The sequence below is a fragment of the Grammomys surdaster genome, unplaced genomic scaffold (assembly GCF_004785775.1).
Source record: "Grammomys surdaster isolate TR1022 unplaced genomic scaffold, NIH_TR_1.0 325, whole genome shotgun sequence".
NCBI classification, from domain to species: domain Eukaryota; kingdom Metazoa; phylum Chordata; class Mammalia; order Rodentia; family Muridae; genus Grammomys; species Grammomys surdaster.
In genome coordinates, this window is record NW_021604744.1 from 1,946,765 (window position 1) to 1,959,126 (window position 12,362).

Consider the following 12,362-nt stretch of genomic DNA (forward strand, 5'->3'; position numbering starts at 1 on the left):
ACACACATACCACACACACAAACACACACTCCATACACACACATACCACACACACACACACACACACAAGCACACTCATTCCACCGAAACTCTGATTAACATGTGTTTTGCTTTGTTCTGCAGTGATAACATTCAGCAATACCTGATGACCAACAGTGTGCCAGAGGCAGCCTCTATCCTGGTGACCATGGCAGAACTGGACATCAAGCTTCAGGAGTCATCCTGTACTCATCTTCTTAGCTTCATGAGAGCCACAGTTAAATTCTGGCATAAAATTCTCAAGGACAAGCTTACCAGGCAGGAAATATCTCATGATGACTGCTTTCTGATGAGTATTTGGTAATGTAATGGATCATATGAAACATTGTTTCTTTTCTGTTGCAGTGATTTTGAGGAGATTTTAGCACAGCTTCATTGGCCATTCATCACACACACCCAGTCTCAAACTGTTGGCGTGAGCCGGCCTGCCAATACCGCTGAGGTGTATGCTAACCTGGAAACGATGTTTTGTCAGCTGTTGAAACTACAGGCCTCGTATCTTTGTTGGAGTGGATACTTACTAAGAGATTTGTGGTTAGTGAGTGACACATGCTGAGACTGTGACAGAATGGTAGAGGGCATGAGATACTGGATCAGCCTCCTTAGTGAGTGACACATGCTGAGACTGTGACAGAGTGGTAGAGGGCATGAGGTACTGGATCAGCCTCCACAACCAGAGGAGAAAGGCAGCCAAGTGGCCATGCAGCCAAAGTGAGGGTCCTGGGTTAGACTCGACATGTAACGGCCTATGGGGAATGATAGATTATCTTTAAAAAAATAAATTGTCTGGAAGTGGCAGAGCTGTAAAACAGAGTTCTAAGATAAATAACTGTCTTAGCCAGTGTTCTATTTCCATGAAGAGATACCATGACTGTGGCAACTCTTACAAAGGAAAACATTTCATTGAGGCTGGCTTAGTTTCAGAGGTTTAGTCCATCATGGTGAGAAGCATGGTGGCATGCAGGCTGACATGGTGCTGGTGAGAGCTGAGAGTTGTACATCCAGATTGTCAGCCATAAGGAAGAGCAAGACACTAGGCCTGGCTTGAACATTTAAAACCCCAAAGCCAACTCCCAGTGACACACTTTCTCCAACCAGGTTACTAATAGTGCCTCTCCCTGTGGGTAAGCCTATGGGGGCCATTCCCATCCAAAGCAGTCCAGCCACTGACCCATGCTGGCACTGCGTACAGGTCATTTAGACAGGAAAACCTGTCTAAAGTGCAGTGGGAGGAACCTGAGTAACAGAGTATTGAAGAAATGGTTGCTTGATTTGATTTCCTGAGTACTGATTGGTTCTAAAGGCATTTTTTATTGTCATTGATTGTTTATTTCATGAGTATGTGTATTTTGCCTGAATATGTGTCTGTGCACCATATCTTGTGCTTGCGGAGGTCAGAAGAGGGCATCAGATCTCCTGATATAGTTAAGGATGACGCTGAGCCAACATGTGGGTGCTGGGAATTGAACCCAAACCCTCTGCAACAGCAACAGATGTTCTTAACTGTTCATCTCTCTAGCCCCTAAAAACCTTTTTAGTGAAGTCAGATTCAGTATAAAGTTATATTTTGCATTAGTCGTGTTAAGCCTTTTGCTAAGTATTAATGCATTTGTTGAAAAAAAATTATTGTGTGTACTTATGTGTATAAATATGATTTTGATTCCTTTTCCTTGACTTGCCTGTGTCAGAGATGAATTATTGACTGAGCCAAAACAACTCCCAGAAAAATACTGTCTTCCTGCCTCTCCTTCTGTGATCCTGCCCATCCAGATCATGCTGGTGCCCCTTCAGAAGAGATTCAGGTACCACTTCAGAGGCAGCCGGCAGACCAACGTCATCAGCAAGGTGTGAGCTTCACTTTCTCTTCTCTTCTGTGTTTTTGATTGTGTTTTTCAGACAGGTTCTCAGGAGAACTCTGGCTGGCCTCAGACTTACGTTCCCTCTGCATGCCTCCCACGTGCTGGGAGTGTGCCACAGTGTCTGTTTTACCCTGAGTTTTCATTAATAGTGAACGTTACCTGTGCCTGGACTTTTATATGTTTAGCTTAAAGACTTGTCTCTGTTCTCTTTTCTGCTTTCCCTTCTAAGTTCCTGCCTCATAGCTGTTCTTTGTAGACGTGCTTGGTGCTGAGGTTGACAAGTTGTCAGAATCTGCGCTGTCTTTGGGACATTATCAAATTTGCATTTGTGTGTGCAGGCTTTATAGCAGATTGATGGCCAGACTTCACTGTACAGACCAGTCCTGCAGATAGATAAACAGAAAGAAAGAGAAGTGAGTTCCACAGGAGAGAGCATGGATCGCTGAGAACAGGTGCCAGGCCAGAGCGACTCATAGTTGCTGAGGACATCATGGCAGGAAGTGATGGAATAAGTATTTTAAAGGAAATTGTTACCAATACTTGAACTGAGGGACCACATCAGTGTAACCTGCTGTTGTTTTTCTGTAATTACAATCTACTAGGATTTGGGTACTATCTTTATTCTTGATATTTGCTGCAGCCGATGCAGTGTATGGAGCTGGGTTCACTAAGTATTCTGAGTTAAAAGCAAGATCACAGCAGATATTATACAGGCCATATGAATGAGGTTAGTGGCAGTAGATTCCTGTTTGTGCTTTAAGGGTCCTCTCTTTTGTATAGAATGTTGTTGAAAGCAGAATCATTTAGGACTCAGTAGTCAATGAGGCAAAGTATAAACTGAACATTTAGACAGGCAGTGACATGATTTCGTGTAAGAAAATCCTGGGCTGTGTTGGCTCATTTCGAAGGTGTGATCCTTGTGAATGTAGTGCAGTGTCACCGAGACAGTCCTTGAGATTAGATGCAGCCCTTGTCTGTGTCACCGACACTTAGAACACATGGGGATTTGCCAGTCAGTGCTGGGGATCGAACCCAGGCCTTGCACATGCTAGGCAAGCGCTCTATCCCTGAGTTATAGCCCCAGCTGAGTATATGGTTTCAAATTGTCATCTAGAAAAACTTAAATGCTTGAAGAATCTTCTCTAAACATAATTTAAAACACTTTATGTGGGGCGGGTGACATGACCCAGTGGGTGAGGCCACCTCCAAGCCTGCTAGGTTGAGTTTGACCCCGGGACCACATGATGGCAAGGGAAAACCCAGTGGTTGTCACCTAGTTGCTGCCCACATACAGTGGCCCTTGTATACCTGCACAAACACATACATTCAAACATGCATATACACAGAGAAAAATGTAATAAGTTAATGCTTTGTGCCTATTTCCTTTACATAGTTATACCCATTTTAAGGATTAGGTATACTTGTAATTAGACCAGTTGATTCTTTTCCTTACTTTACATTTTGAAAAGAGAAAGCAGAAGAAAATCATGTTTAAAAATTATTTGGGAAGCAGCTCAGTCACAGTAGTAGAGCACTTGGCCAGCTCACGTGAAGCCCCAGGTTGATCCCCAGCACCATATAAATCATGTGTAATGGTGCATATTTGAAATCCTGGTATTAGGAAAATAGAGACAAGAAGATCCGAAGTTCATCACCCTCAGTTACATAGAGACTTTGAGGCTAGCTTGGGCTACATGAGATCCTATCTTAGAACCTTCTTTTTTGGAATGCTATTTCAAAAATATCAGTTGTTTGTAATACCTTATCATGCTAGGTTGATTTTTCTCTTTGTGTGTAGGTCAGAGCAACAGTTTATGGGTGTTGGCTCTCTCCCTCCACCATGTGGATTCCAAGGATCAAGCTCAAGTTGCCAGGCTTGTTGGCAGGAGCCTTTACCTATGGGGCCACCCTGCTGGCATGACTTTTTTCTGCTTCTTTTGTTTTGCTCTGGGATCAGGGGTATGGGTGCTAGGCAGATGCTCGTTCTTAAGTGAGTGAGTGCTTTTCTTCATTTTTGTTGTTATGCTCCCTCTGCCTCTTTTCTGTGATGCTGGGATTAAAACCAAGGCTTTTTATAGTGAGGCAAATGTTATACCACGAAGCCACACCTAACCCCAATGTGGAATTTTAAATTATGAATTTACTGACTTAAGCCACATTATTAGGATTTGTTGTGGAAGTATATTGGGAAACATTTGATTATGAAGTCGTTTGTGAGTTTGAAAGTGCAAGGTAGGAATTATTTTCTTACATATAGGACTTTTCAATTAATGTTTGTGTCTGTTTATAACTAAGTGCATTGGGTTAGAATTTCCCATCACCATAGAATAAATAAAGAATTGAAACCATTTTCCCTTCCCATTAGCCTGAATGGTACTTGGCTCAGGTACTTATGTGGATTGGAAACCATACTCACTTTCTGGATGAGAAGATTCAGCCAATATTGGATAAAGTGGGCTCTGCAGTCAATGCAAGGGTAAGAGACTGAGCCCTGTGCATTGCAGCTTCCTTGGAGTCCCTGGCACAATCCCTCACGCCCATGCATCTCTTTCAGCTTGAGTTTTCGCGTGGCCTCGTGATGCTCATTCTTGAGAAGCTGGCTGCCGATATTCCTTGCCTGCTCTATGATGACAGTCTCTTCTGTCATCTGGTGGATGAGGTGCTGTTGTTTGAAAGGGAGCTGCACAGTGTTCATGGCTATCCTAGCACATTTGCCAGCTGTATGCATATTCTGTCAGAGGAGACCTGCTTCCAGAGATGGTTGACTGTGGAGAGAAAGTGTAAGTACTCACGTGGCTGTTGGGTGGGGAGGGCTGTCTTGAGGTTTTGGTTGGTTTGTTTTTGTTGTGGTCTGCTTGCTCGCTTTTTGTTTTGGGTTTTAGACAGGGTTTCACTATGTAGCCTTGGTTGACCTGGAACTCCCTGTATAGACCAAGTTGGCTTCAAACTCATTGAGATCCACCTGCCTTTGCCTCTCAAGTGCTAGGATTAAGGGTATGTACCACCACTGCCTGGCAATGTCTGCTTTTTTCAAGTTTTATTTTTCTTACAGCTTTGAGTAGGAACTATAGTTGCCTAAATCTTTCCTGGGCAGGATCTACTGAATTACCTTCAAAGACAGTCCTCTTTCCACAAGACTTCAGTTTGTTTGTTTGTTTGTTTTTGAAATTTACAGTCTACATGTTGAATGTTGGAATATTGAGCCAGTAGAAGATAATGGTATTTTGTAGATTTTGCCATATACTATTTCTACTTCTGATTGGGTATTTTTGGATATGCCATGTCTAGTCAGCAGTCTGAGGATTTGAGACGAGGGAGAATAAGGTATCTTATTTAACTCTGAAGTAGACATTTTAAATATAGTGCGTTTAGTTAGTGGGAGATTGCAAATTTATTTTGTATGAAGAAAATAGTCCCTAAAAAAAGTATAAGTTGATAATTGAAGGATGAGGTGTAACTCCTTGACTGATGCTTCTTTCTTCATGTCAGTTGCTCTTCAAAAAATGGACTCAATGCTTTCGTCAGAGGCTGCCTGGGTGTCCCAGTATAAAGACATCACTGATGTGGACGAAATGAAGGTTCCAGACTGTGCAGAAGTCTTTATGACTCTGCTTTTGGTTATAACTGGTAAGCACTGGGCTTTTAATATTTGATGCTAATTTAGAATCAAGTTTTTTTGTTTGTTTGTTTGTTTGTTTGTTTGTTTTTCGAGACAGGGTTTCTCTAGAATCAAGTTTTTAAGCTGAGCATGGGGACACACACTTGCAACCTAGCTTATGAGGTTAGAAGCAGGAGGACTGAGCTCAAGGCCAGTCTCAGCTCCAAAGCAAGTGTGAGGTCAGCCTGGGATATATGAGAACCTGTCTCAGAAAACCAAACCGAACAAGTGAATGAACAAACAACAAGGAATTGCAACGGGGTTGAGGCTGGCGAGATTGCTCACCAGGTATGAGCACTTCCTACTCTTACAGAAGACCTGGTCAACTCCCAGTTATAACCCATTGTGACCCCAGCTCTGGGGATCCACTGACCTCTCAGCCTCCTCAGGTACCTGGCATGCATGTACATAAAAATAAACTTTAAACAGTAGTATGTTTCACATGTATTTATTTTTTTTTAGTAGTTAATAAATAGCTGTATAGTGACTTAATGTTTTTACACTAATAAAAATCTATGACAGAAGTCTCACTTTTGACTAAGCCAGGTGTGATAGCACTTACCTTTAATCTCAACACTCTGGAAGCAGCAGATGGAGGACTGGTGGCTTTGAGATCACCCTGGTGTATGACTTCCAGGCCATCTAGACGTATAGTGAGATCTTGTTTCAAAATACTAAAATGACAATAAATATTAATAAATAATAGTCATCATAGTAGTCAGGTCACCTAGATGTGTTATGAGACTCTGTCTCAAAATAGCAGCCGCAGCTTCAGATGTAAATACTGGGATACATATGAAGGCAAAAGTCCAGAAAAAAACAACAGATAAATCATAGGCCTGGTAAGTAGGTAGCCTCGGCGGGTAGTACCAACTTAGACAAGGACAAGCGAATCATAGGCAGAGTCATAGTGACCTGTCCCCTGAACCCTCACCCAGCCGATACCCTGTTCTGAACGATATCTGTACTCCCCCTGAACACCCACACTCCGTCGTCATCCCCTTCCCCACGTCCTGCCTTTTTGTGTTTATAACCCCTGTATGAATAAGTAAAAATTACGATTTGATTTGAAAAAAAAATAAACAACAACAACAAAAACAAATAAAAATGTGTTAATTTTTAACTCACTATCATTCTTGTTACAGGTCTTCAGATTTCTTTCTTTTTTTTGTTTTTGTTTTGTTTTGTTTTGTTTTGTTTTTTGGTTTTTCGAGACAGGGTTTCTCTGTGTAGCCCTGGCTGTCCTGGAACTCACTCTGTAGACCAGGCTGGCCTCGGACTCAGAAATCCACCTGCCTCTGCCTCCCAAGTGCTGGGATTAAAGGCGTGTGCCACCTCTGCCCGGCTCACATTTCATTTTATTCCTCTAATTTTACAGACTTATTTTTAGTGTATGTGTATGAGTGTGTGTCTGTGTGAATGTATGTGCGCCATGTGCATGCCTGCTGCCCTGGAGGCCAGAAGAGGGTGCTGGAGCCCCTGGAACTGGAGCTGGAGATGGTTGTGAGCTGCCGTGTGGGTGCTGGGACCCAGCTGCATGTATATGTGCACCACATGCATGCCTAGTGCCTGTGGAATTCAGAATAGTGTGTTTGATCCCCTAGAGATGGGAGTTACAGATGACTGTAAGCTATCAGTGTGTGCTGGGAACTGAACCAGTGACCTCTCCAATAGCAGGCAATGCTCTTAACTGCTGAACCGTCTCTCCAGCGCCCACTTAATATTTTTTAAGAGACAGTCCTACTGCATTGACCAGCTGGCTTGAGCTCCTGTTCTGAAATGACCTTTCTGCCTTGGCTTTCCAGGTAGCTGGGACTAGGTGCACACTACCATGTCTAGTGCTAACCTAAACTTTAAATATTATTCTCTTGACACTGGTTTATCAGGACTTGAAGAAGAGAATAGAATAATAAAGTAGTCTTAGAATTGAAGTAATGTAGGGTTTCTTCTCGTGCAGTGGATTCTGGCCAGAGGGTGGCCAGTGTCCTTTGTCTCTGTTGGTGTGGAGCATCTTGTAGACTGCTAGCTGTCCAGGTGTCAGAAGATCTTCATTGCTGTCATTGCTGGGCCCTCTTTGCTTCCATCCTCTCCTGGCAATTCATTCTTGAGCTTTATGATAACCTGAAGAAGTTTCCCTCCAACCCAATCAATAATTACATTTTTTGACTGTAAGAAAAATATGAAACTTTTTTTTTAAGGATAGCCAGACATGGTGTGCATGTACTTAATCCCAAATATCAGGATTTTGGAGGAAGAGGCTGGAGGATCAGGGGTTCAAAGCCATTCATAACCACATAGGAAATTTGAGGCCAGCCTGGGCTACATGAGATCTGTCTCAAGCCCTCCTCACCTAACAAAGCTTCTTATTTAAGGAACAGTTATTTTAAAACACAATTTGCATTTTTAGAAATGAGACATAATTTCTATATAACAATATACACATCTAGATCTTGAGTATACTGTCGGATGAGTCCTGTCATGGTATAGATGTGTAATTTCTTAAGAGTTACAAACGGTCAATTGAATTTTGTCATAAAGGCAGTAAAGCAGGGTTTTAGGGAAAACTGACTGTCCTTGGAAAGTCCCAAATCCTTACATGTATTTTGTTTACTGTCTCCACAGACAGGTATAAGGGTCTCCCCACAGCCTCCCGGAAGCTGCAGTTCCTGGAGTTACAGAAGGACCTAGTAGATGATTTCAGGATCCGGTTAACGCAGGTGATGAAGGAGGAGACCAGAGTGTCCCTGGGCTTTCGGTACTGTGCGATTCTCAATGCCGTGAACTATATCTCTGCAGTGCTGGCAGACTGGGCTGACAATGTTGTGAGTTAATGTGCTTTTATAGGAAATAATATATTAGTATCTTGATCTCATTTAACCTTTGAAATGTTGACTCTCTTGCAAGCCAAAAATGTGTTAGACAGAAAGTGTAATGATGCCAAATGTAGGAGACGTGTGGAAAGGTCTCAGACAGTTAATAATACTAACAGTCTAGTGACTCACTCTTAGGGGCTGGGCTGCAGCTCAGTGGGAGCATCTGAATGTGAACCTGGGCAAGGTCTTGAATTTGATCCTCAGGACCATGAAATGAATAAAAGAAAAGAGAAAAGGAAGAAAACAATCTAGCATGCAGTGCAGTCTGTTTACCAGCATGTGGGGACATGGGTCAGGAGCCTCAGAATTATCCGTGTGACACATTGTGTCCCAGGCCAGCCTGGGTTACATGAGATCCTACTTCACAAACAAGCAAATCAAAACACAAGGGAAGGAAGGAAAGAAATAAAGACACACTTTTCCGAGTAGCTATACCGTGTGAACCATTTTTTCTCTTCCAACCTGTACTCTGGAAGCAATAGTAGGCTAGATGCCACCACAGAAAGCAATTATTTTACAATGATGTCAGTCAGTACATGTAAGTCAGTGGTGGAGCTCAGTGGTGGAGCCTGGTTCATTCCCAGCAGTGCAAAGAAGAAAGAGGTCCAGCCAGAGCTTGACTTTTTAAAACATGTCTTCAAAACAGGACTGCCTTAGTTTCAGTTGCTGTGACAAAACACCATGAACAAAAACAACGTGTCACCCACGGTGTCAGGGCAGGGCTAATGCAGAAGTCATGGAGGGGTTCTGCTGCCTGGCTTGGTCCCTGTGGCTTGCTCAGTCTGCTTTTAAAGAAAATACACTACAGGCTTGCCCACAGGCCCATCTGGTGGTGCATTATGCATTATGATATGTGGGATTTTTTTTTTTTAAAGATTTTAAAATTTTATGTGTATGACCTTTTTGCGTGCATGTTAAATGTGTATACCACACGTGTGCAGTGCCTGCAGAAGCTAAAAGAGCCCCTAAAACTGGAGTTAAAGAGGGTTGTGAGCCACTGTGTAGGTGCTGGGCACGGAACCTGGGTTTTCTGGAAGAGCAGTGAGTGCTTTTACCTCCTGCACGCTGCATTTACTATACCCGTGTACTGGTGGACCTTCTGTCTGCCACGACTAACTTGATTATTTCTGAAGTGCATCTCACATGTCATATTTAATGATAAATATTTTAGTATGCCTGTAAGAAACAAGAATTCTGAGTTTGTATATGTATGTATGCATGCGTGCATGTTTGCACATAGAGACCAGAGGTTAATATTGCTTTTTTTTCTTCTCCCTTTCCAACTTCTTTTTTGAGGCAGTCTTTTGGTGAGCCTGGAGATTGTCTTTTTGGCTAGACTGGCAGGCTATTAAACCCTGGGATTCACCCAGCTTTGCCTCCCAGCACGATAATTATAGGTGCATACCATCATGTTGGGTGTTTACTTACCTAAAGTGGTGTTTTTATGTCTGTGTAACAGGGAGTTTACCCACTTATCCATTTCCCCAGCCCAAGAACTACTTAAAAAATCAAAACAAAACAAAGCATAAACACAATTACATTGCAAAAAAGTAACATCTTGCTTTGCAAAGTATATTTTAAAGTAAGTATGACTGGCAGTGGTGGCGTACACCTGTAAATGTAACTCAAGGGCTGAGGTGGGGATTGCCGTTGAGTTCTAGGCTATCCTGCACTGTCACAGAAAACAAAAGACAACAATCTAAACACTCAAAGTTGGAGCTAATGATCACTAGACATCCTTTTTATCCTTCAAGGATTCTACCTACCTTTGCCCTCTCCTTGAAGTATGTGTCCACTGTTGCTGTGGAGACACACCATGACCAAGGCAGCTCTTTTGAGAGCAAGCATTTAACTGGGATTTGCTTTCTACAGGTTCAGAGGCTTAGTTCATTGTCATGACATGACCTTGCAGGATGCAGGCAGGCACTTGAACAATAACTGAGAGCTATATCCTGATTCACAGGAAGAGAGAGAGAGAGAGAGAGAGAGAGAGAGAGAGAGAGAATGGGCTTTGAAACTTCAAAGCCTACCCCTAGTGACACACCTCTTCCAACAAAGCCACCTACTCTAACAAGTGCAGCCAAAACCAAAACCTTAACTGGGTGGGGGATGGGACTATAGTTCAGTGGTAGTTGAGCACTTGCCTAGTGTGTGGGAGGAGGCTGTTAGGTCAATTCCCACCACCACAGAAAAGAAAAAAGAAAAAAAAAGATTTACTCGAAATACATGTATATAATGTCATGTGCTGGAACAAGAAAAAACAGTGACTTTGTGACTGTAACACAGAGTGCAATGCCTAGTGCATTCATCTCATAAAGTCAACCAGTGTGTAGTTGTTTTGTGTTCAACTTTCAGGAAATACTTCATTTCCAGCTGCCACGCTGACCCACTCTGTGCTGAGACTTTTCACACGAAACAGATATGCCAGATGATTCAGTGAGAGGCTCATGCCAGGACAGAGTTTTAGTGTTACGGAATTCCTTATAGAACATCATGGATGTTTGGTGCCACTGTCTGTTAATGAGGATGAGTTAGCTACCCTCTACTGTGCAAGATTAGAATCTGTTGCTGAGACCGAGAGAGAGAGAGAGAGAGAGAGAGAGAGAGAGAGAGAGAGAGAGAGAGAGAGAGAGAGAGCAGAAGGTAAGGACTCACTGTGACTGGGTTCTGGCTTTCATGGTGATGATTTATCTTCACATCGAGACCTCCATCCATCCTCACAGTGCTTCAGACTGTAAATGCTTCAACGTCATCAAAGTTCTATTACTACACAAGTCCAGAGGCCGAGAAGAAAACAATGGCACCTCGCATCTCTTCGTTTCTGGTTATCTGTTGACAACCATTTGTTGTTGGGCCATGCCACGCCTGAAATGAGCAACCTCTCAGAATGTTGTTTTCAGTTGTCCGAGACAGAACTCCAGTTCTATTGTCCTCAGTGTGGGTGTCAGCGACTAGTCAGGGTTTGTGTAAATGAATGGACGGGGCATGCCTGCTTCACAGGTCATTTCTGGTTGCATTCTCAGACAAGTTCATGGACATGTGGCCATAGGTGACTCTGGGCTGACCACTGCAAACATGACATTTTAGTTCTCTGACTGTCAGAACTCCAGGTTTCTGACAGCCTTCAGTCTGTGTCTAGAAAGACTGAATAGTTAAAGGCGCATGCTGGCTAGTAGGAGAATACAGTATCACAAATAAAAACCGCTGCAGTGAGAAAAAAAAGTCTGACAAAGGAGGTGCACCCCTGGCTTCTGAGCAGTGGGGGCACAGGCAAAGGGGTGCCACTTTCAGGGCCAGCCGAGACTACATAGTACCACAGAAAACACTGCACACCAAACACTTGGGAGGCTGAGGCAGGATGGCCATGAGTGTGAAGCTACACTGAACTACTCATTTGAGGGCAGCAAGATCCAGTCTCCAAACAAAACAAACCTCTCACACACCAAAAACCAAAGCAGAACAACAAACTGCTGTGTGCAGACAGAGCTTCACACCTCTGGATGTGACTGGTGGTGACAGAGCTGCTGCAGCTTCAGAGCGAGGTAGCCTGGCAGCTCTTCAGAGGGTGCGTGAAGGAAAAGTGGGCAAAAGACAAAGGGAAACACATTTACAGAAAAGGGCACATATCATTCCCGCAACACTATGCAGAATAGATACAAAATGGAAACAAACAGGTTTCAGCAAAACCAGATAAATTATAGTATGGTCATATGATGTACAGGGTGGGGGCAATAAAAACATGAAGTACATACTTAGTACATGCTGTGGCACTAAGTGAGAGGAGTTGGTCATGAAGAGTAGAACTTTATATGGTTCCATTTACTTGAAATGTCCATGATTGTTTAATCCATAGATCAGTGATTGCCTGGAGTTGGAAGAGTGGGGGGAAAATGGCGATGATGGACCATGGATGAGGGACTTTGTGGGCAGGAG

The 12,362-nt window shown here is 43.1% G+C and overlaps 1 protein-coding gene across 1 annotated transcript in view; it reads left to right on the plus strand.

Moving 5' to 3' along the window:
• Positions 1–12,362, plus strand: part of Rint1 (RAD50 interactor 1) — a 28,710-nt gene that overhangs the window by 12,425 nt on the left and 3,923 nt on the right. Inside the window, exons 5-11 of the mRNA XM_028778104.1 lie at positions 124–297; positions 385–534; positions 1,728–1,884; positions 4,264–4,374; positions 4,453–4,678; positions 5,388–5,525; positions 8,179–8,378. Of these exons, the coding sequence (XP_028633937.1) occupies positions 124–297; positions 385–534; positions 1,728–1,884; positions 4,264–4,374; positions 4,453–4,678; positions 5,388–5,525; positions 8,179–8,378 (1,156 nt within the window). The remainder of the gene's footprint in view (positions 1–123; positions 298–384; positions 535–1,727; positions 1,885–4,263; positions 4,375–4,452; positions 4,679–5,387; positions 5,526–8,178; positions 8,379–12,362) is intronic.